Source organism: Gracilinanus agilis, chromosome 6 (assembly GCF_016433145.1).
Source record: "Gracilinanus agilis isolate LMUSP501 chromosome 6, AgileGrace, whole genome shotgun sequence".
NCBI lineage: Eukaryota > Metazoa > Chordata > Mammalia > Didelphimorphia > Didelphidae > Gracilinanus > Gracilinanus agilis.
The window spans coordinates 193,911,994-193,934,026 of NC_058135.1; the positions used below are offsets into that span (position 1 = coordinate 193,911,994).

General features: G+C 37.6%; 1 protein-coding gene across 1 annotated transcript in view; it reads left to right on the forward strand.

Moving 5' to 3' along the window:
- CCDC149 (coiled-coil domain containing 149) overlaps positions 1 to 22,033 on the forward strand; it is a 73,612-nt gene that overhangs the window by 44,304 nt on the left and 7,275 nt on the right. Inside the window, exons 8-10 of the mRNA XM_044681756.1 lie at positions 7,859 to 7,935; positions 9,351 to 9,383; positions 21,652 to 21,768. Coding sequence (XP_044537691.1) covers positions 7,859 to 7,935; positions 9,351 to 9,383; positions 21,652 to 21,768 — 227 coding nt within the window. The remainder of the gene's footprint in view (positions 1 to 7,858; positions 7,936 to 9,350; positions 9,384 to 21,651; positions 21,769 to 22,033) is intronic.

Below are 22,033 nucleotides of genomic sequence, written 5' to 3' on the forward strand. Positions count from 1 at the left end.
AAGAAGAAAGGAAGGAAGGAAGGAAGGAAGGAGAAAAGATGGAAGAAGGGAGGAGGGGAAGGAGGGAGGGAAGAAGGAAGGAAAAGAAAGAGGGAGCAGGAGGGAAGAAGAAAGAAAGGAGAGGGGAAGGGAAAGGAGAGGCATGAGAGAAAAAGGAAAGAAGGAATCTTCATCTAAAGATATTCAACTATGTTCTTATGTTTTAAAAGATGACTGTTATATAAATAAGGATCAAAGGATTATTTGTTATAGAGAATTATAATCAAATGAAGAGAGATCTGTTTTCATAGGGCAGCCAATGAAATACAAAAATGTTTTTCATTATGTAGTGACTTTTTTTGTACTGGAATTTGCTGTAATGGGATTTTTGCTAAAAGAAAGTTCATAAACTCATAAGAAATAAAAGAAACTAAAATAAAATGGAGAAATGACCTATAAAAGCCCAGTAGCAAAATTTCTGTATGTGTTATTACTGAAGGTGCTAATGGGAAGTGGGGGGAAGAAGTCTCCCCACTATTCCAGAATGGTCCTTGGTTCCCATACCTTGTCACCTGTTTAGAAAGTAAGATCGTTCTGGGAATAGGTATTACTTCATTCATTATATTTGTATTCATGCCACATGTATATCCATGTTGTATCCATTGCCAGATAAGTGTAAAATGGAGACTGCTTTCTTTATAAAAAAGATTACTGGCCTTGCCTTTGTATGCTGCAGGACTGAGAAAGATAGGAATCTTCTACATTTGTGCATGGAAAGAAATGAGTTGATTCCCCAATAACTGTGTCTAATGAATTCAATAAACATTTATTAACCACTTCTTATATGCTAAGTATGGTACACAGTGACAAGAGAGGGAAGTGGAGAGGAAATTCTGTCATCTCTATAACTCTTTGAGGTTTAAAAAGGCCTTCAAAATACCTCTATTAGAAAAATGGCCCAATTACTATTATCTCCATTTTACAGATTAAAAAAAAAACCCTGAGATTCAGAGACATTAGGAGATTAGGCCAAAGTCACACAAGTGGTAAATGGGAAAGCTGCTCTTTGAACCCAGGTCTCCTGTCATAAGACATAGCTTCTACTCTCAAGGAGCTTCTAATCTAGCAGCAATTTGTTCTTTTATCGTTGCCTTCTCTTTGGCAAAAATATACTTTATTTCAGTTATTTTTGAACCATAGGGGATTTTTCTCATCTCTTTTCTTCTATTTTAGTATGATTTCTTGCTTTTTAATTTTAATCTATCAAAATTTTAAAGCAACAAAAATTAAAATTCCAATCGATTTTCATTTGCTGAATGCTATCATTTGTTATTACTTTTGTTCTGAAATGAGAAGAGGTACTTTTGATATTCAGGAGCCAAGAGAATAAACTTTTGATGCTCTGGGAAGGTCATGTGAGGCAAGAGAAGGAACAGTAGACTTGGAGTCAATAGGACCTGGATTGAAATCCCAGCTCCGTCTTTTTCTATCTGAGTGACCTTGAATAAGTCACTTAGTTACTCTGACCCCATTTCTTCACCTCTAAAGTGAAAATACTGGACCAGATTGTTTCTAAAGTCCCTTCCAACCTTAAATCTATAATCCTTTGTTTTAATGTTCCAACTCTAAATATTTGGAATTTCCAAACCTTCACACTTTCAACAAACTTTTAATTTGGGGTCACCAAGGAGGTACTATTCAATTAAAAAGCTTTTAAGTGACAACTTGTGCCAGGTACCAGGGACACAAAAACAAAAGTGAAAGAGTCCCTGCCTTCAAGGGGCTTATATTCTACTCCAGCAGGCAACAGCAACATGTACATTTATAAGTATATGACAAATCAACCTAAGATAATAGAAGCACTGAGGATCAAGGAAGACTTCCTGTTGAAGAAGGTGGTAAACTTTGAAGAACACAAGGGATTCTAAAAGGAAGATGAGAAGGAAGTGCATTCCAGGCATTGAATACAGCCAGTACAAAGCCATAGAGATAGGATCTGGTTTGTAGTGGGGAAAAAACAGCAAGAAGGCCAATTCTTAGTGGAATGAAGAGTGTGGGAGAGAGAATGTAGTATGTGAGTCTGGGAAAATAAGCTGGAACCAAATTGGGAATGAGGGTCTTTAAATGCCAGGCAATGGAACTTATATTTTTGACCCTCAAGGCAATGGGAAACAAGGAGAGTTTCTTGAGTAGGGGAGTGACTCAATGAAACTTACACTTTAGAAAAAGCATTTTGGCAATTGTGTGATGGATGGATTTGAGTGGAGAGGGAAGACAGGAAAGCCAATTAGAAGGCTAAGGTAGTAAAGAGAAGGGGATGGACCTGAAAGACAATGAGGTAGAAACAATAAGACTCCACAAGTTAATGAATGCGTGCAGTGGAGAGTGAGTTGAACCTTGGCTTTACAAAATGGAGTGACTAGATGGAATGATGTCCTGAAGTTTCAAAGGGTAGTTAGGATGTAGGGGATAGATAATAGGTTCTGTTTAGTGAATATTCTACTGGAAATGCCTACAGAGATTAGAAATGCAATTGGAATACATTTGAAATACAACTGGAAATGCCCATTTAGCAGACAATGACATGGACCTAGAGTTTCAAGAGAGCAACTAGATGGGAAGATTGTGGGGATAGGTAGCACAGTAGATAGAGCCCCAAGCCTAGAGTTGGGGGGGGGTCCTGTGTTCAAATCTGACCTTAGAGATTTCCTATCTGTGTGTGACCCTGGGCAAGTCACCTAACTCCTATTTGCCTAGCTCTTGCCTGTTTGTCATAGAGCTGATCCTAGAATGGATGGTAAGGTTTAAAAAAAAAAAGAAGAAAGAAATTAGATTTGGTATTCAACTGCATAGAGATGATAGGTAACCAGTAAATCAATGAGAAAAGAAAGGAAGTGAATAGGGCCCAAGATAGAATCTTGGAAAATACCACAATTAGAAAGTATGTCATGGAGGATAATCCAACAAAGGATAGAGGATTCTCTGTATAGGGAATGACCCAATGACAAAGAGCTAGAAAAAGAGAACTTGGAGATCATCTCATCCAAAGCCCTTATTTTACAAATAGGGAAAGTGAGGCCAGAGAACTCAAGTGGCATGCCTGGGGTCACACAGACAGTAATTTGCAAAGCCAAGATTTGAACCTTGTTCCTCTGACTCCAAAAGCAATGTTCTTTTCACTATTCCATGTGGAATTGTGACAGAGCTAACAATGTAATGTGAATTTGACTGTTTTGCCATTGCTATTCCATGACTGATTTATTCTTTTGTAATGGAAATCATAAAGTCATGCCATTTTAATGGAAATGACCTAAGTGTAGGTGTAAACAGAGATGTGAAATGAATAAATGGCCAAACTCTCATGTGCAGGTGTATTTCTCTGTGAGTTCATGCTGCCCCTTATGGTTTTCAGGTACTTAGTTATCCATTGTTTTTCTTTGCCACTCTGAAACAGATGCTTTTTAAAAATGATACAAGTCCAACATGGAGCCATCTTAGAGAACTATGAAGAAAATATTAGATCTGGTATTTGGTGTAGAGCTTAATATGCCCTTGATTTGTGCCTTTCCAGTGAGAAAAATAATAGTTGATTGATTATACCCAAGAAGGTCCAGCTGCAGGATGGATGAAATGATCCCCTGGTCTTTAGGGTGATGACTATGTAAAAGTGAGATGCTTTTAATATTATTGTGTGACAGGTGAAGTCATGTGGGTCATTTGGGGTTCTTGCTCAGCTTACAGTTCCCCAACTGGTATCCATGTTTTGGAATATAACAGTTTAGAAGCCCTGTTATCAAAACCATTGGGGAGGAAGCCTTAACTTTCTCCTCTGGGGTTGGGTTATACCAAAGCTATTTTTTGTGTGGTATTTGGAATAGCCTGTGCTTTCTCCATTTTTTTTCTAGCATCCCTGAGTTCTACTTTTTGAAATTTCCTATTGAAATTGGGCTGAGGTAGAACTCATTGCCTTAACCTTTTAATTTCACCAATGCTGAGACCCCACCACTGGTAACCCTACACATCACTATTATAAGATCATAAATTTAGAACTGAAAGAAATGTTAAAGGTCTTCTACTTAACCATTCATTTTACAGATAAGGAAAATGAAGTCTGAAATTGTAAAGGCTTCCCCATAGCCATAAAGATAGTTAACAACAGAATTTGGTCAGCTAGGTGGTGCAGAGTAGAGAACTGCACTTGGAGACAAAAAGACTTGGGTTCAGATCTGGCCTTTGATCCTCTCTTATATCTCCATTAGCATAACTAAACACTAGATTTAAAATCTGGAAGACCTGAGTTGAATTGTGACCTTCCTTCTAATCCCCATATTTCAGTGACATCACCCAAAGCTTACATTATTTTTTTCATGATTTAGCAGGCCAGAAATTTTCTTTGTAAATTGAAGTATCTTGGGGTATATCTTTAAACTCAGCTGGGCATCAGCACCATTATTCCAATATGTACAAAATTTTAATAGTTTGCTACAGTCATAGCCACAAACTGAAAAGCCCCTGGGTCCTGTTTCCTATTATGCAGCCTCCCACCAGTAGATTGAGATAGTATCTGAGGAAGAATCAGTCATAGCATGGAAATTTAGTGTTCTTAAAAATATATTAATGTCCTCCCTTCTTTCAGGGGCTGATGGGTGCACGTCACAGCAATTACTGTCCCATCGTCACTGTTGGCTGAGTTTGATTAACTCTTTTTTCTTTTTTGTGAGGGAGGTCTCAGAGAGTGGGTGTTGGGGTAAATCAGGAAATGCTTGTGATGTGAAAAAACAGAAAGCATCTATAAAATTTATCATTAAAAAAAATGTCGAAGAGGACAGTGGCTCCAGCTCCTACCAGTGCTGAAAGAAATGGCCAGTAATGGGCCACTAGGTAAAAGAAAATGAAACTTGGCTGCATCCTTCCATGGAGCCAGAAGAGTTAAGCCTTATCTTTTGTTTCCCAGAGGCAGCACCTACAGATTATCTGATCTCCTTAAGAAACAGGCATCAAATTGAACATTTTTGTGATTGCATCTCAAACCTATCAGTTGGTGAAAAGGGAACTTGGATCTCAAGGTCTAAGTAAAAATATTGAAAGTGAGATTACTAAGAATGGTATTTGTTTAAGGGTCAGGAACATGAAAGTCGAATAGACCCAAGAAATGGAGTGAAAATTGAAAGTAATTGATAAAGACTATTCAGAATTTAAGACTTCAGGAAAGGGAGAAAAAAAGCTCTAAGTACCAAGATGAAGGAAACCATAGATGACAAAGTCAGAGAGTTTTTCAAGGCACCTAAAGGGAATATTAATTAAGACCCAACGAATCTATCTAGGCTAAATAAGATAAAAGTCCAAAATCATCTCTCTTGTTTGTTTATTTATTTATTGTTTTGCTTTGGAGTGTGAAGCTATTTGGAGGGGCATAATTTGGGTACTTCTGAAATCTCCTGTGACAGGAGTTGAAATACTTCCTTTTAAAGTCGCTTCAGGAAAATCCTCCAAATAAAACAAAAACAAGTTGTTGGGGTTTGGGGTTTCTTGTTTTTCACATCAAAGAAAATTAGATAATCATTAAGTCATTTCTGAGTCACCATCCATTTTTGTAGAGGGAGGAAGGGGAAATCAATGTGGATATTTAAATGATAGTGAACCAAGGGGCAACCTCATAGAGAAGAAAGTCCCAGGTTCATATCCTGCTTTTAATCCATACTGGACACTAAAACTGTGAACAAGTTACTTAATCTCTTAGTGCCTAAAGCAACTCTCTAACATTTCTAGTACCAGGGAGTTTCTTCTTGTCTTGAGTTCTCTTCTCTGATGAACTCAAAGGTCTACCTGCCACCCAGATCTCACCTGTGGCTCCAAGAAGCTATAAGAGGCACAGCAGACTGATAAACTGTCTTGGCAGGCAGGATAAATAAGTTTTAGGGTAACTGAAAGGCCTCAAACCCATCGATGAATTAGGGGGATGTCTAGTTCAAGCATTTGAAGACTTCTCCCAGTAGAAGGGGCAGGTGAAAAAAATGTGTTTCAACGTCTGTGGAGGCAGTGGAAGTGGGTGCTATAGAGCACTTAGAGTTTGGTCAGACATCAAAGATGCCAAGGTCATCCAATGCATCTGGGACTATCATCAGTTGCCCTGACTTTTGTCTTGCCATTGTACTTCGATGACTCTAAATAAGAGAGTAAGGCTGATGACTGTGCAACTTTGCCTCACTTGAATCCAATTTATACACAAGTCAAAAGACATCACCAGTGTTATCCTTTTGGTCCTCTTTGAGTATGAAAGACAATAACCAACTATGTGACCTGACCATCAAGTAATGAGATAAAAATCACTAGAGATTATACATCTGAATAAATTGTTCTTGAATGTAATCTCTTGAGTGACAGTAAAAATTATTTCAGGGCGGTCATTTGTTCAGAACATTGTTAGAATTCTTCAGAGTCAGTTTACAAGTTACACAAGAAAATCAGTCTCATTAATTTTTAAATATACCTGTTCCAGGGGCAAAAGCCATATTATACAGCTTTATCATCAATCTATTTTTCTAAGGATCTGGCTTTGATTAACTTTTTTCCTGTTTGTGAAAATCAAATTCAACCACAAAAGAAAAAAAAAAAAACTATAGGAGCAGCTAAGTAGTTAGTGGATAGAGGGACAGGGTTGGAGACTAGAGGACTTGAATTCAAATCTGCCCTCAGACACTTCCTAGCTGTGTGACTTTGGGCAAATCACTTAACTCTAATTGCCTAGTCCTTGCCCTTCTATATTAGGGTTGTTACTAGAAGAGAAAGTAAGAGTTTAGGGGGGAAAAAGAAACTGTAAGGCAGCAAGAAGAACACTGGATTTGGAATTATATAACCCTTTGGCTGTCTCTTGATCCATTATGGATCCCTTCTCATAAAAAAGGTTTGCCATCTGTAAAATGCTCATTTCAGTTAGAGGCTAGTGAAAATAAAGATGTATTTTTCCCATCCAAGTTCACAGATGCTCTGATATCTATTCAGGGATCCCTTAGGGGTCTATGGACCCCAGGTTAAGCATCCTTGGACTGGATGATGTTTAAGCTCTCTTCTAGCTATAGAGCCTATGGTATGCTACCACTGAAGATGTTTGGAGGGCAGAAGTAAAGGTGGAGATCCCAAAATGTTTGCTGCAAAGGTGTGTCTTTGGAGTGAATGATGCATGACTTGTCAATGTGTCAGATGGTGAAGAAGCCACTTTACCTCTGAGTGCTCCAAGCAACTATAGTATTAAAGTTCCAGTAAACTTCCAGTCTGGAGTTCCCTTCACTGATGAGCTCAAAGGTCTAGGTTCCCTCAAAAAACAACCGAGAATGTAAGTGTACCTGTGTACATGTGCATTTATAGGTTTTATATATATATGTGTGTGTGTGTGTGTGTGTGTGTGATAAATATGTATATAAATTTGGATTTATAGATTCTGATCCAATTAAATTATGAGTGATTAATTAATTCCATTACTTTACAATTGAAAGAAAGCATGGTGTAGTAGAGAGAGTGATCGATGTGGAATTAGGAAGAAATAGGTTCACATTCTACCTCTGACACTTATCAGCTCTGTGACTCCGCAAGCAACAAACTTAAACCTTCTGAGGTTTATAGTAGACTTTTTTTTAAAGACATAGACAGCCTTCAATGTTGTCCACATTGACAAAATCCCAAATGCTTGACTTATCGACCTGAGCATTTCATTAGTCATACCATCATATAAATAAATGTCTCAAAATGTTGTTTACCAAAGGTTCCTAGTCAGTTTTTGAGGGGGAGAAGAGCGCCTTTCTTCCTGCAGTCTTATAAGTTAAACACCCTTTGAGTCATCTATTATTAGGCCATTGGCTAAAAACATTCTGCCCTTTTGCAGAATCCTAGGTAACCGAGTGGCAGAGCTGGAGAAAAAATTGAGAACTTTGGAAGTATCGGGTTTGTGGAGTCTCCCGGGTGAGTAAAAACTTCATGAAAATTATTGACTGCAGTGATTTTCTTAGGTGACCATCATGTCATTTGCATAAGAAGCCTTAACCTTTTTAATATTCTTTTATTTGAAGAATATCATTGCTGAGACATACAAAAGCATTTGGATGTGTAAATCACAGGTCTAGGACAGGAAAATGTCATGCGGTAAACACAAAAAGTATTTAGTGTTGCCAGAGGAAATACAGAATATTTAATGGCTACTTGCAATGTTAGAAACTGAAAACTGTATCACTCAGAGAGCCTAGCTCTATTTCTACTGACAGTAAATACTATGGTTTATATTGCTTGCATGTGCTCCCTTCAATCCTTTGTCCTAAAAAGAACCAGTCGACCCCCCCCCCAATCCCCTATGACTCTCAACAAAAACTCCAATGTGTTTCTCTTCCATTCTCCAAAGAGGTTCAAAGCTTGGATTTCCTGTGAAGGTTTTGCACAATCAGATTCTCTAAGGAAACTCCTAATGCTGTTCACTTTAATTAGCTATATTTATCCCGTTCATCTGAGAAAAGTACCCCCTTCACGAGACCACCGCCAACTAGTTCCCTTCACATTTAGCCTCTTAAGAAACTTATATTTATCATTCCGCCTCTTCTTTTCCCTGCTATCAAAGTCATGCATATTTTTAGTTACTTAACCTTTCTACACCAACCAATCCCTCGTACCCTTTAATCATATCTGTTGTTTCCCCTCTAATGCATGATAACTCCATCCATGTCCTCCTGAGAGTCACACGGGATGGGCAGGCATGGGCAGGCTATCTACCTTGTTGGTGAGAGTGCCCACACTGATGAGACTATAGATCCATCAAAGTAACTGAAAAAAATGATCAATTTCCTTAACCAGTAAGTAACAGATAATAATAATAACTTTTCTTACTCTGACTCCAAATAGTTTCATCAGATTGCCTGGGGATAGCAGTGATACATAATTGGAAATTTCCAATAAAAACTTCTCAGGCTTTGTGTCAAAATATATAGCATAGCTCATTCAAAGTGAGGGCTCCCTTGAGAGGTAAATAGTCCACTTCTAAGAACCTTTTGCGGAAGTGAAAGCAGGATCTTTGTGGTGGCTTTCCTCCCTCCAACACCCCCTCCCCTCCATTCCATTGTTTTAATCCAGCCATGCAAGCTTCTCATTTGTATGGAGGAAAAAAATTAAATGCTCCTCACTCTTTATATGTTGGCATTGTAATATATATATATTTTTTGAAAATAGCATTTAGTGAAATTCCCAATGTTTTTCAATGTATATAAAAAGATTGAAGTTGAAGAATGAATGATGAGTTTTTGTTTCCCTTTTCCAGCACTTTTCTGTTTAAGACAACAAATTAATATTTATAAAATAACAATTGTCTCTTTCCTTCTTTCTGCTGCCTGAAGGCCTGAGCTACAATGTTTCAGTGGGATTCAGGAGTAGGTTCTACTTGAAATGTCTTTTTTATGACTAATTTTTAGCAATAAAGAATAATATTGCATGTAAATAAATAGAAATGTATTGTTCCGACAGTCTTGTGTCCATCAGATTAAGATATTTAGCAGAATTAGAGAGTTTCAAGGGAACTGGCCTCTCCTTGTCTCTCTTTCTAGAGCAAATATTCAGTAGTAAAACTGGACATGAGGCACTTGGCCAAATGAATTTACCCTATGGCCATGTTTGTCCTTAATACCAGCCTTAATGAAAGCAGTGGGAAAGAGGAAGGGAAGAAGGGAAGAATTTCTCTTGAAATTTTCAAAATTATGTGCTGACAGTGACACTGCCTTCCCTTATGCAGTGGCGAAAAGATAAATGTCAAGGTATAATAGTTCTCCAACCACTAGGAAAGGAGGGAGAAATGTTCTTCCCTTCCTCATGTAGGTCAGTCTGTTCTGTTGAATGGTATTTCTGCCTGGCTCCATTTTAACCAACTAAATTGCAATGCAATGAAGAACTTTTTCGGTTTTACAAATGAGAGACAAATTAGAAGATTCCAGCCACTGATCTCCGCTTCGCCCCATTTCAGGGGTTTGCAGAGAACTGTAGGCTGTTTCTGAAACTGAGATCAGTGCCTGCTACAAACCAGCCACACAGTAGTATCTACCAAATATATCTATCTTGTGATACTGGCTGAAAGAAAGTTAATTTGATCTGACAATATCAATAGAAGCGTAGTGTCCTGAACAAAACCCTGCTCTGGATAGACCATTTTTGTTCATTTCTGGACACCATATTTAAGAAAAGATGTTGACACATATGAAATATTAAGAGAATAATGGAAAATATAATTAAGTGCTAAATTGTTTAGTAGTTAGGAGATCAGGGAAGGGAGAAATTAGTGTAAACTGAAATAGTTCATGATGAAAATAAGGACTCGAATTGGACTTTAAATGATGAATGAAATTTGACTGGGCAAAGGTCAAAAACTGAAACAATCATCCTCATTTTGAGGCAGTGTGGTACAATGGAAAGAGCCCTAGACTAGGAGTTGGGAGAAATGGATCCTAATTCATGTTAGAATTCATATTTGGTCACTCATTAACTGAGTAATGTTGGAGCAAATCCCTTGACATCACCAAGCCTCAGTTTTCCCAGCTATAAAGTCAAGGGATTGAACTAGTTAATTTCTAAGGTACCTTCTAGTAAATTTAAGTTTATTATCCTAGCATTCTATGTTTCTAGGCACTGTTGATCACTATTTCAGAACATTTTACTTCATCTCTTTGATTTCAAATCGGGGGGTAGGATGAATAGATCGGTATGTGATGTCTCAAGCTTCTCCCCAGTTTAAAGCTATGAATCTCTTCTGAGACTATAAATAAAAATGATTAAATATCCCTTCCTCTACCCTCCATCCTTCCCAATGGCAGGGTTAAATTTGATTGTAGCATTTGGGCAGCAAATCTTTGGGAAGAAAAAGTCCCCCTTTTCTCTCAGCCAATGGTCTAGCTCTTCTTTCCTTCCCAGAATAAAGTGGAGTTGATTATTTTCATGCCCAAAGTGAATGTTCCTTGAATATTTGTTAAGAATTTTGAAAGAGGGATGCTAGCAATGGGATTTTGAAGGGACCTGACCTGATGATTATCCTTCTAAAACAAATGTTAAAAACCTATAAAGAGCTTGAGGATCCACAATTTAAGAAAAATAGAATCTCAGAGATATTTATTATGTCCAACACATCTGTCTAAGAATCCTTTCTAGGACCTCCCTGTCAAGTGACTGTCGAGTCTCCTGTTGAACAGCTCTAGTGGATAATGGAATAAAGTGACTTGCCACTATTGATGCTTTCTATGCCAGTTTGGACCAACCTTAATTGTTAGGAAGTTTCCTTTTCATAGTGGCAAAATATGGCTCTCCATCAAGCTCCTAGTATTGCCCTCAGGGGCCAAGAAAAAAAAAGGAGCTACCAAATAATTGAAAACAGGTACCTTATAGCCTTTAAACTCTTCCCCAAATTAAAGCATTCCAAGATCTTTCAATTGTTCTCTTATTCTGTCCTAATCTGGTTCTCTCTTCTAATGTGTTATCATTTGTCAATATGACATCCAAAACTGAAAAGAATTTTTCAGAGGTATATATAATGGGGAAGAATAAAACAGGGTTTTCAAACCCCTTGTCTTGGGCACTATACTCACAGAATCACCTACAAGCAAACATCCCTTTTCCTATTATATAATAAGGTTAGTTTCACTATAATTAAACAACTGTTTTTAACCCAAGGGTAGGACTTTCTACTGTTAAATACTATTTATTATTAACTACTACTACTATGAACAATAAGAGTAGCTATTTATGTAGCACTTAAAAGTTGGCAAAGCACTATATATATGTGTGTATACATGTATATGTATATATATCACCTTATTTAATCCTTACAGAAATGCTGTTTTACAGAATATGGAGCCAAGACTCTGAGAAACTAACTCATAGTCATAGAGCTACACAATCTCAGATATAAGATTAAATCCTACATCTTTCCTGATACCAATTCCTGATACTATATCTCATTTGATTCTGATCATCAATCCAGCCCAAGACGTTAATTAGACTTTTAATTGCCCTGTTGTTCAACCTGTAAACTGCCCCTCCTGACTTAGTATCTTCTGCAGATTTGGTGAGCATGCCACCTATGTCTTCAGGTCATTGAAAGGTACATAGCACTAGAACTATTTTTATATGGTACAGGGCAATCCTCAGGACACCTTATTAGAATCCATCCAATATGATATTGATTATTCTTCAAAAATATTCTTTAGTTAATTGTGGACAATCCTTACTGTACTTAGCCCATATCTCTCCACATCATCCTCAAAGATGGCATTGGATTCTTTATCAAATATCTTACTGAAACAAAGGCAAGTTTATCCATAGCTTTCTCCTGATTTACTAGGCTAGCAACTCTGGTGAAAAAGAAAATGATGTTCATAAAGTTATTGAATAAGGGTTGAAAGAGACCCTACAGATTCTTGAGTACAACTCCTTTAGTCTATAGGTGAAGATACTAAGACTAGAAAGAATAAGTAGCTCCACCAAAGTCACTAGTAATAGAGCTAGGATTCAAATCCAGGTTCTATGACTCCAAATCCAATGTTCTTTCCACTACTCTATGCCACGAATCAGTTTTTTTTAATAATGTTACATTCTGTCTTAGAATCCATACTGATTATTGGTTCCAAGGCAGAAGAGCAGTAAGGCTTGAGCAATGGGAGTTAAGTGACTTGCCCAGGGTCACATAGTTAGGAAGTATCTGAGGTTAGATTTGAACCCAGGACCTCCCATCTCCAGGCCTGGCTCTCTAGCTACTGAGCTTCCTAGCTGTCTCCATTGATCTGTTCTTAATTAAGTTTCTCTTCTGGTTTTAGCAATTACTACTTACTAGCTTTCTAAATGCTTACAATCCATTCTTTTAATAATACATTCTGGAATTTTCCCAGGAATCAGAGCCAAACTTACTGGCCTGTAGTCTGAAGATTCTAACCTTTTCACTTTTTGAAAAACAGGTTAACATTTTCCCTTCTCCAGGCACTGTGGCACCTCACTCATTCTCCACAGTTTTTAAAGGTCACTGACAAAGGCTCAGCAGTCACATCTGCCATTTCTTTCAGTAACCTGGGATGTTATTCATTGGACCTGGTAACTTGAACTCATTGAAGACAGTTCGGTCCTCTCTTACCATAGTCTCTCTACTTATCTTGGATTTCAGTTGCCTGTAACCATTTTTCTAACATTTTAATCTGAATATCCTTGTTAGGGAATACAGAAATGAAATAAAAGTTGAATAATTCTGCTCTTTTTCCTTCCATTCATCATTACCAACCCATGTACACCAAGCAATGGATCAATCCCTTCTTTGGTCTTGTTCTTGCTTCCAACATAGTTTTTAAAAGTCCTTTTTGGTTGTCTATTGCATTTAATGCCAATCTCATTTTCTTCTGAGCTTCAATGATTTCAACACTATTCTTGTATTTTTTTAATCATTCTCTTATTACCTGCCTTTGTTTTTATCTTCTATACCTATCTTCTAAAAATCTAAGCTGTTCACTGAGTACCCTGTGGATCCACACACTTCTTCATTGGAATTATTTGTGTCCATATATTCAGAATTTAATTCTCGAGTTGGAGAATTTGGGTTTTCTGTATTAGAAAGGCTTTAAGAGATCTCATAACTAGGTTGTCTATTCTCCCTTGGCTGGACAAAGCCTTGGTTGTGATAGCGAAGGCAACAATCTGAGGATTTTGAATGGCACTAGATGATCTTGGACAAAGTACTTCTACTTTTTGAGATTTGTTTTCCCCACCTATAAAAGAGGATGTGGAACTATTATAGATGTTCTCCAAGGTCGATTTCAGCTGTCTATGGTGATTCTACATGACATTCTAAATGATAGACAATTTAAATTGGTCTATCTATAAATCAGCATTCATCTACTCATCCATATTTGTGATATAACACTTAGGTATATTCACAATGAGGGGAAAGTTAATACTTATATGCACTTGCATTCACATGCAGACATTACAAATATATTATATATATGAATCAAATTTATTCATGCACATTGTCATTCTACTTACTCTTCTATATTTGTTATAATTTGAGACATGAGTTTTTTGACTCCTGTTCCACTAAGAACTGAATCAAACCTGGGAACAAATGGCCATCTGATTCTGTTTGGTTATCACAGACTTGCACTGGAGGGATTTACATGGCAGGATTTAAGTGCTTCTCACATCATGCAGAGGATAAATGAATCTTGGCAATTTTAATTATGACCAAACTCTTAGTGTAATGGTTTGCTAGAGCTAGAACTTTTATAAAAATATATAGTTTTTGCCCTCTTAAATTAGTAGATTTATATTTATACTCGAATTCAGAAGAAAATGGATTTTGGCTGAATTGATAAGTCTAACAAAAGAATTTATCATAATTCTAGTTCCTCTTGGCGAGGGACCCTTTTGGCATTAATTAGTGAAGTCATTCATTTATTCATTCACTCTTTCATTTATGCATCCATTTAACAAACATTGAAGTGCTTCCTATGTGCTTTTATTAAACCTATGTTAAGTTCAGGGAGCCATTTTTATTTTTATCTGTTTCATTGGACACCATCAAAAGAATTCATTCCCCCAGAGGCTAACCTTCTGCTAATGAGCTTCTCCAAACTTAGCTAGACTGGTCCTTGGATAGCAGACACATTTTGCTGCTGAGGCCATATGCAAATTTTTTTACAGTTTAGCAGAACCTGCAAGAGCTTTTTCTCAGTTGGCCGAACCTGGGTCATCTCAATATCAAAATGAGACATCAGAGTAAGACTGTTATGGAAGGAGGAGCTAGAAAGGAGGAGGTAAGACAAAGTCTTTGCCTCCAAAAAAACTTAAAACTAAATAGGAAAAAATAAGAAATTATGCACAAATAAAAACATGAAAAGTACATCTGCAGGAACAGTATGCTCTGAAATTAGAGAAAGGAAAAATCAATCTGTTAACAAGCATTTATTAACTGATTACCATGTGCAGGCACTATGCATAACAGCACCAGAAATCACTTTTAGCAGTGAATGTGTCATAGAATAGATATCATTGGAGTTAGGTGTTGAAGTGGGATTTCAACAAAGGCATGGGCAAAGGGGTTAACTAGAGGAAGCACAGGATCATGGTCAGAACCTTAAATAGCCAACACATGTTTAGTCAATGGTGAGTAGTAGAGTTAAGTGGAGGGCAATGTACATGAGCAGGGAGGGCATGAAATGAGTAGGTGAAGGTGGGAAGGAGTTCCATCCTCACGGATCTCAAATAACAGGCTAAAGACCTTAAAGCTTGAATTTTATATGATAGGATTTGGGGAGTTGTTGAAGATTTGTGATTTGTATTAGAAAAACTAATCTCACAGTGATGTATAAGGGGCTTGTAGTTCAAGGAAAGCTTTTTAGGCATGAAAATATTAGGGTGACTTGAGGATTCAGAGTGATTGGTCAATTTGGGAGAAAACCAAAAGGATTTTGGTTTTGTGAGTTATAGAGCAGGGAGAACTTTAGAGATTATCTAGTTAACTAGTTAATACTATGAACCACCTACTATGCTAAGCCTTGGGGATACAAAAAAGGAGCAAAGAACAATTCCTGCCCTCAGGGAGCTCAGTATATAAGGAGGGACAACAATGTGTAAACAAATCATTCAGAGCAAGCTATATAAGGATTGTTAGGAAATAATTGAGAGGGAAAGTACGAGCATTTGTAAGAGTGAGGATACACTTTCTGTAGAAGGTGGGATTTTAATTGGGACTTAAAAGAAGCCAGGGATGTCAGTTGTTGGAGAAAATGAGGGATAGCTTTCCAGGCATAGCCAGAGATGGAGTGTCTTGTTTGTAGAACAGGCAAGAGGCCAGTGTCACTGTATCAAAGAGTATTTTGGGGAGAGTAAGGTGCTAACCCACTCATTTTATAGATGAAGTATCTGAGAATCGATACTGGACAAATAGTAAATAACATCGTGGAATTATTGAGTGTTCCCTATACATAGAAAGCCATGGTCAAGATTATGTGGCTAAGGGCCAGGGAGAAGGTGTGGCAAGCATGAGTTTTGCCAAAGTCCAACCCTGCTGTGGGTTAGGGTGTCTGGACCAACTTAGATGTGACTAAGTTTTGCCAACATTGTCTGAGGACTAAAGATTTGATCTTTTGGCAGGCTCAAGAACACTAGGTTTCCATCCTTGTGGGAAGAAAGAAAAGAATATACTTATAGGAGTTTATAGCCCAATCTTATTTAACAATACCGGTCTTCTTTTTAAGTAGTTGGGGTACTCCAGCCACATCACTTCTAAGCAGGGACAATTAATTACATTGGCAATTTAGTCCATTATAAACTAATTTACAATAGCAATTCATTTATAAAGCCCTTTAAAGTTCAAAAACCACTTTCCTCCTGTCAAACCTCTGAGGAAAGTAGTAGTATTAGCCCCATTTTACAGGTAAGAAAGTGGAAGCTTGGAAACATGAAATGACCTCAAGCTGGTTAGAATCAGAAATATGGAAGAAGAATCCCCTCACAGAAACCTCATCATAGCATCAATAGCTATCAATTACTACAACTGATATTGGTGTTTTGCAATGTATAAAGAGTTTTCCTCAAAATGAATCCCATGAGTTAAATCATGCAATGTTATTAGCCCTCTTTTACATTTGAGCAAACACTTGTTGGTAAAGAAGTATCATCAGGGATTTCTCTGAAGGCAAGAACAAGCCTTCAGGTTGACTGAGAAGTCCTATAACTCCCATTCCAATAGAGATTTGAGGAGGACAAAGTACCTTCTTCATCAGAATCTTATGAAGTATGTAAAGCAAGTATTTTCCCCATTTTGCAAATGAGAAAACCAAGACTCAGAGAAATGAAGTGAGTTCCTCTAGGTTACCTAGCTAGCATCATTTGATTAAAAAATAAAAGGTTAGATATATAAAACTGTGTCTTATTTCTATTGATCAGTTCTTTTGCTGGAGATGGACATATACAAGCCATTCTTCAGACATATAAATATATTTCTGGCTGTTTTATTCTTTCCATTACATTGTGTCTCTCTCCAACACTAGACTTCCTTCAGTCACCTGCTTTAGAAATTCGTGTGTGCACATGTGTTACATATGTGTGTGTGTGTTCTGGTTTTGTGTTTCTAGAATGGATTCTTGCTGTATCTTCTCCTTGAACATACTGTGATTCCCTAAGGAGTCATTCTAGATAGAGCTTTTGTAATTCTTTGGCATCTTTCATTATTCCCTCACTGCCCTCCCCCCCCCCCCCCCCCCCACTATGAGGTTGGTTTTTTTTTTCTGTAGGGATCCATCAAAAGTGCAAGGAAGGGTACAAGTTGGTGACTCAGTGGATAGAGTAGAGAGCCAGGGCTATAAATAGGCGGTCCTGGCTTCAAATCTGGCCTCAGACACTTCCTAGAGGGACCCTGGGCAAGTCACTTAATGCCCATTGGCTAGCCCTTACTGCTCTTCTGCCTTGGAACCAAAGGCAAAGGTTAAAAAAAAGTGAAAGGGGACCCTATTTGTGTTTATCACAAACATGATGTTTGACATAGTGGTATGATCAAAGTGGAAGTCCTTTAAGTTTTACCCTAGTGTGTAAATTTGTCCCATTTTATACAGATCACAACAGCCAGGCAGCTTACAAATGTAGTGGTAAACTATCTTTTTTTTTTAAACCCTTAACTTCTGTGTATTGACTTATAGGTGGAAGAGTGGTAAGGGTAGGCAATGGGGGTCAAGTGACTTGCCCAGGGTCACACAGCTGGGAAGTGTCTGAGGCCGGATTTGAACCTAGGACCTCCCATCTCTAGGCCTGGCTCTCAATCCACTGAGCTACCCAGCTGCCCCTGTAAACTATCTTTTAATGTAGATCTGCAGACACTCTTGTTAGTCTATTTTATTGTTATTATAATTAAAATTATCACTATTATATAACATTACATATTAACTTATATCCAATTAGATTATTTACTTAGAGCTGGAGGGACCGTCTTAGGCAATATGAGAAAAGGAAAGCAAACTGATTTAGGAGTCAGGAAAACACAGGTTCAAGTCCCACTCTTAAATGTGTACATTTGAACATGTTACAGAAATTCTTGAAAGTTCAGTTGGATTAAGATGGTGTCTGAGAGTCTTTCTAGCTTCTGCTTAGTAGGTATGAGGGCAAGAACTTCATCTCTCTGCATCTCAGAATCTTAATCTGTATAATAAAGAAAATAATATTTGTAGTCCCTTCAAGTCTAATGAACAGAAAAAATGTCTGACCAGAGAAAAAACAATGGGCCAATCACATAGTGAGAATGAGGAACAACTGATAGACTGTCCCCATGTTCCTTTGGGATCCATTCAGTTAATTAAGAGAATCACACATTGAGTAGCAAATTTATTGGGAGCACATGGACAAGACTCACACAAGCAGACCAGTGGACATGGTCAGGGTGAAACTGCATTATTGGAAGGAATGCCCAGATTGATGATATTATTATTGATTGATTCATTTGATCAAATGATGATCACTTATTAAGCATCTGCTATGTGCCAGGACTATGCTAGGCTTTGGACATACAAATATAAAAAAAATAAATAAATAATTTCTTCTCTATGAATTTGCATGCTAATGGGAGGGGACCAGTTTGCATGTAAATATGTACATAATAAATTCAAAATGGTTAAATACTAGGCAGTTTAGGAGAAAGGATATTAGTTGAGATGACAGGGAAAGACTGTGTAGAAGATGGTATTGAAACCACTTCTTTAAGGAAGATAGAAAGCATTGCAAGATGTAAAATGGATAATTTTGATTAAATTAGTAAGGTTTTGTACAAATACAACTAATGTAGTCGAGATTAGAAGGAAGGCAGAAAATTGGGGAACAATTTTTATAGATGGTTTCTCAGATAAGATATATAGAGAATTCTTTTTCAAATTTATGAGAATATGAGGCATTCTTCAATTGATAAATGGTCAAAAGATATAAAAGAAAGTTTTTGGATAAAGAAATCAAAGCTACGTATAGCCATATGAAAAAAAGTTCTAAATCATTATTGGTTAAAGAAATACAAATCAAAACAACTCTGAGATAACATTTCATACTTCTCAGATTGGCTAAAATGATAAAAGACAAAAATGACAAATGTTGGGGGATATAGAAAATGGGAACACTAATACATTGTTGATAGAACTGTGAACTAATCCAGCCATTTTGGAAAGTAATCTGGAATTATGCTCAAAGAGTTATAAAACTATGTATACCATTTGACCCAGCAATGTCATTATTAGATTTGTTTCCTAAGATGATCAAGGAAAAAGAAAAATAACTTATATGTTTGAAAATATTTATAGCAGCTCTCTTTGTGGTGGCAAAGAACTGGAAATGAAAGGGATGTCCATCAATTGGGGAATGGCTAAATGGGTTGTAGCATATGATTATGATGGAATATAAATATACCAAAAGAAATGATGAGCAGGTTAATTTTTTAAAAACATGGAAAGACCTACATAAATTATGAAGAGCGAAATGAGGAGAACCAAGGATGGGGGAACATAGAGGCACATTTGAAGGCTATAAAGGAGCCAATAGATAGAGACAGGTTGAAGATAAGAGGGAGAATGATTGAGGTTGCAATCCTCTGGAGAAGATGGGAAGGGATAGGATCAAGGGCATATTTTGAGTTGATCCTGGTAAAGAGAAAAGCCTCCTCATTGTCAGAGTCTAAGGAAAAGGAAGCAAGAGTTGGGGATGATGTCCAAAGGGTTATGGGATCGAGAGAATGAGAGAAGGAGGTCAGGTTAAAAGGGCCTCAGTTTTCTCAAGTAAGAACCAAGATCTTTGATTGAGAGAGGGAAAAAAAGGGATGGGAATCTTAATGGAGGAAAAGAAGTTTTAGAATGGTTTCTGCATGAAATGATGTAGGGAATCGATTAGGTAGGAAGAAAAGGACTGTCTTGTTATAGTGAAGACGAGGTGAAGTTGGATAATATTGATTTATAGTGTAGCCTGTCAGCATGATTGTGATTTTTGCTAGCTCCATTCGGCAGCATACAAACAGGAGTTGAGGAAGTGAATGGAGCTGGGATTCAGGGCTGGGATTTGGGCAAGAGATGAGCAGCAAATAAGGCAAGGACTAGGGGATTCAAGGGCAAAGAACAGTAAAATGTTGAAATTGCTGGCTATAATACTGAAAATGAGAGGGGAAATGGAAAGTCAGAGAAGGAATAATGGCCTGAGAAAGTACTGAGGAGTAGAGGGACTGGAGATCTTGATGAAGGGGAAGGCTTTAGCACGACTGAGGTAGAATTTTAAGAAGAGATGTAAGAGAAGAATGTCACTATTTCTTATTTAGGAAGTAGAACAAAGTGGATAATGGCAAGCTCCAGACTGTGACCATCTCCACATGTGGTTGAGGTGGAATGAAGGACTAGGTAATGGGCTTTAAGAGGCTGAGTGCTCCAAGCCTGATTCTCATATCAGTACCTCTTAGTTCAGGTTCAATATTGGAATGAAGTAAAGTACTCAAAAGTTGCCAAACATTTAACAAAAGAGGTTTACTTTCCCCTAACACAGCAAGACTATGCATACAAGGATACGGTGTTACTTGGGTTCTCTAGATGCATCCCCCTCATCTCCATCTTGAAATTCATGAGTATGGTAACTCATATCATGTTGGGCACCCACCAAGTCTGAGAGGCCCCAACTATATGTGACAGAGAACTTTTATGCACCCAGATCTCAGTGAGGGCTACTAGGTGGAAGGAGTGAAAAGAAAGGTCTAGGGTGAATGGAATTTAGTCACTATGGAACAGGAGGTCCAGGGGGCACAGTAGAAAGGTGGGAGAGACATGAGGTTAGGCTGAAGAGGATAAGGATGAAAGAATGGGAGATGGATGTAGATAATAGTTTGCTTCTATGTGGACTGCAATTGATTAATACAGGAATAGCTAAATAAATAGGAAGTGGGAAGATCATCAGCCATTACAATAATAGTGATTGGCAGATGAATAGTAGAGCTCACAGTTTCCAAGAGTTATCGTCAAGTCTATCAGGTTGTTCTTAGCCTAAAATGAGATGTTATATTGTAAAACACTTTGCAAATCTTAAAACACTATGTAAATGTCAGATATTTTTGTTGACATTATTATCTATTTTGTACATGAGGAAACTGAGGTCCAAAGAAATCAAGTGAATTGCTCCAGGTTAATAGGTGGCAAAGTCTGAATCTGAGCTTAGCATTGACTCTAAATCCAATAGTATTCTTTCCATTTGCCTTTTTTTATGTGCTTTCATATCTGTCTCATTAATTCTCATTGGAACGCTATGATATAAGTGGTGCAAATATGATCACCACCATTTTACAAGGAGGTTCACAGAGATTAAATGACTTTTCCAGATTATCCCATAGAGTCAGTGATGGAGCCAATATTCAATCTTGGGACTTTTCTGCCTCAGTTAAAGCCCACCGCTCTTTCCATGACTCCACACTGCCTTTTCATAGAACTCCATGATGAGTTAGACATTTATGACTGGCAGGCTTGGGTTCTTGCTATACTTCTCTTTTATTGCGGGGTCAGTTAACTATACTATGTTTCCATCTTTAAGTCCAAGTAGCCAGTTGATCATGTGGTTTTACATGCAAAATCAGCTTTGTTAGTATCCTTCATTTGTTTCTCTCCTTTTCAATAATAGGAGGCAAGGACACCATAACTTTCAATGATTCCACTCTTCCAGTCATGCAGAGGTCAAGATCCCCTCTGCTGAAATTCCTAGATCAGCGAGAAGAAAACAAAATATATACTAAAGATGGTGAGTACACACTGATTTCAATCTTCTCTGAACTCCTCTTGTAACTCATGGATTATACCATCCATCTTGGTTCATATATTGTCTCATAAAACCTAATGGCTTCACATGTGTAAGTCAATGGGAACACAAGACTATAGTTGGTTGGAGTGGGGGACAAAGTGAGTAGACAGCCCTCTTGTCAACTGATTCTCTTCTTACATCTTTGATATAACCTTCCATCTCTTCTTCTGCTGAGTCCTTTTGCCCCTAAATGTTTCCCCAAAGT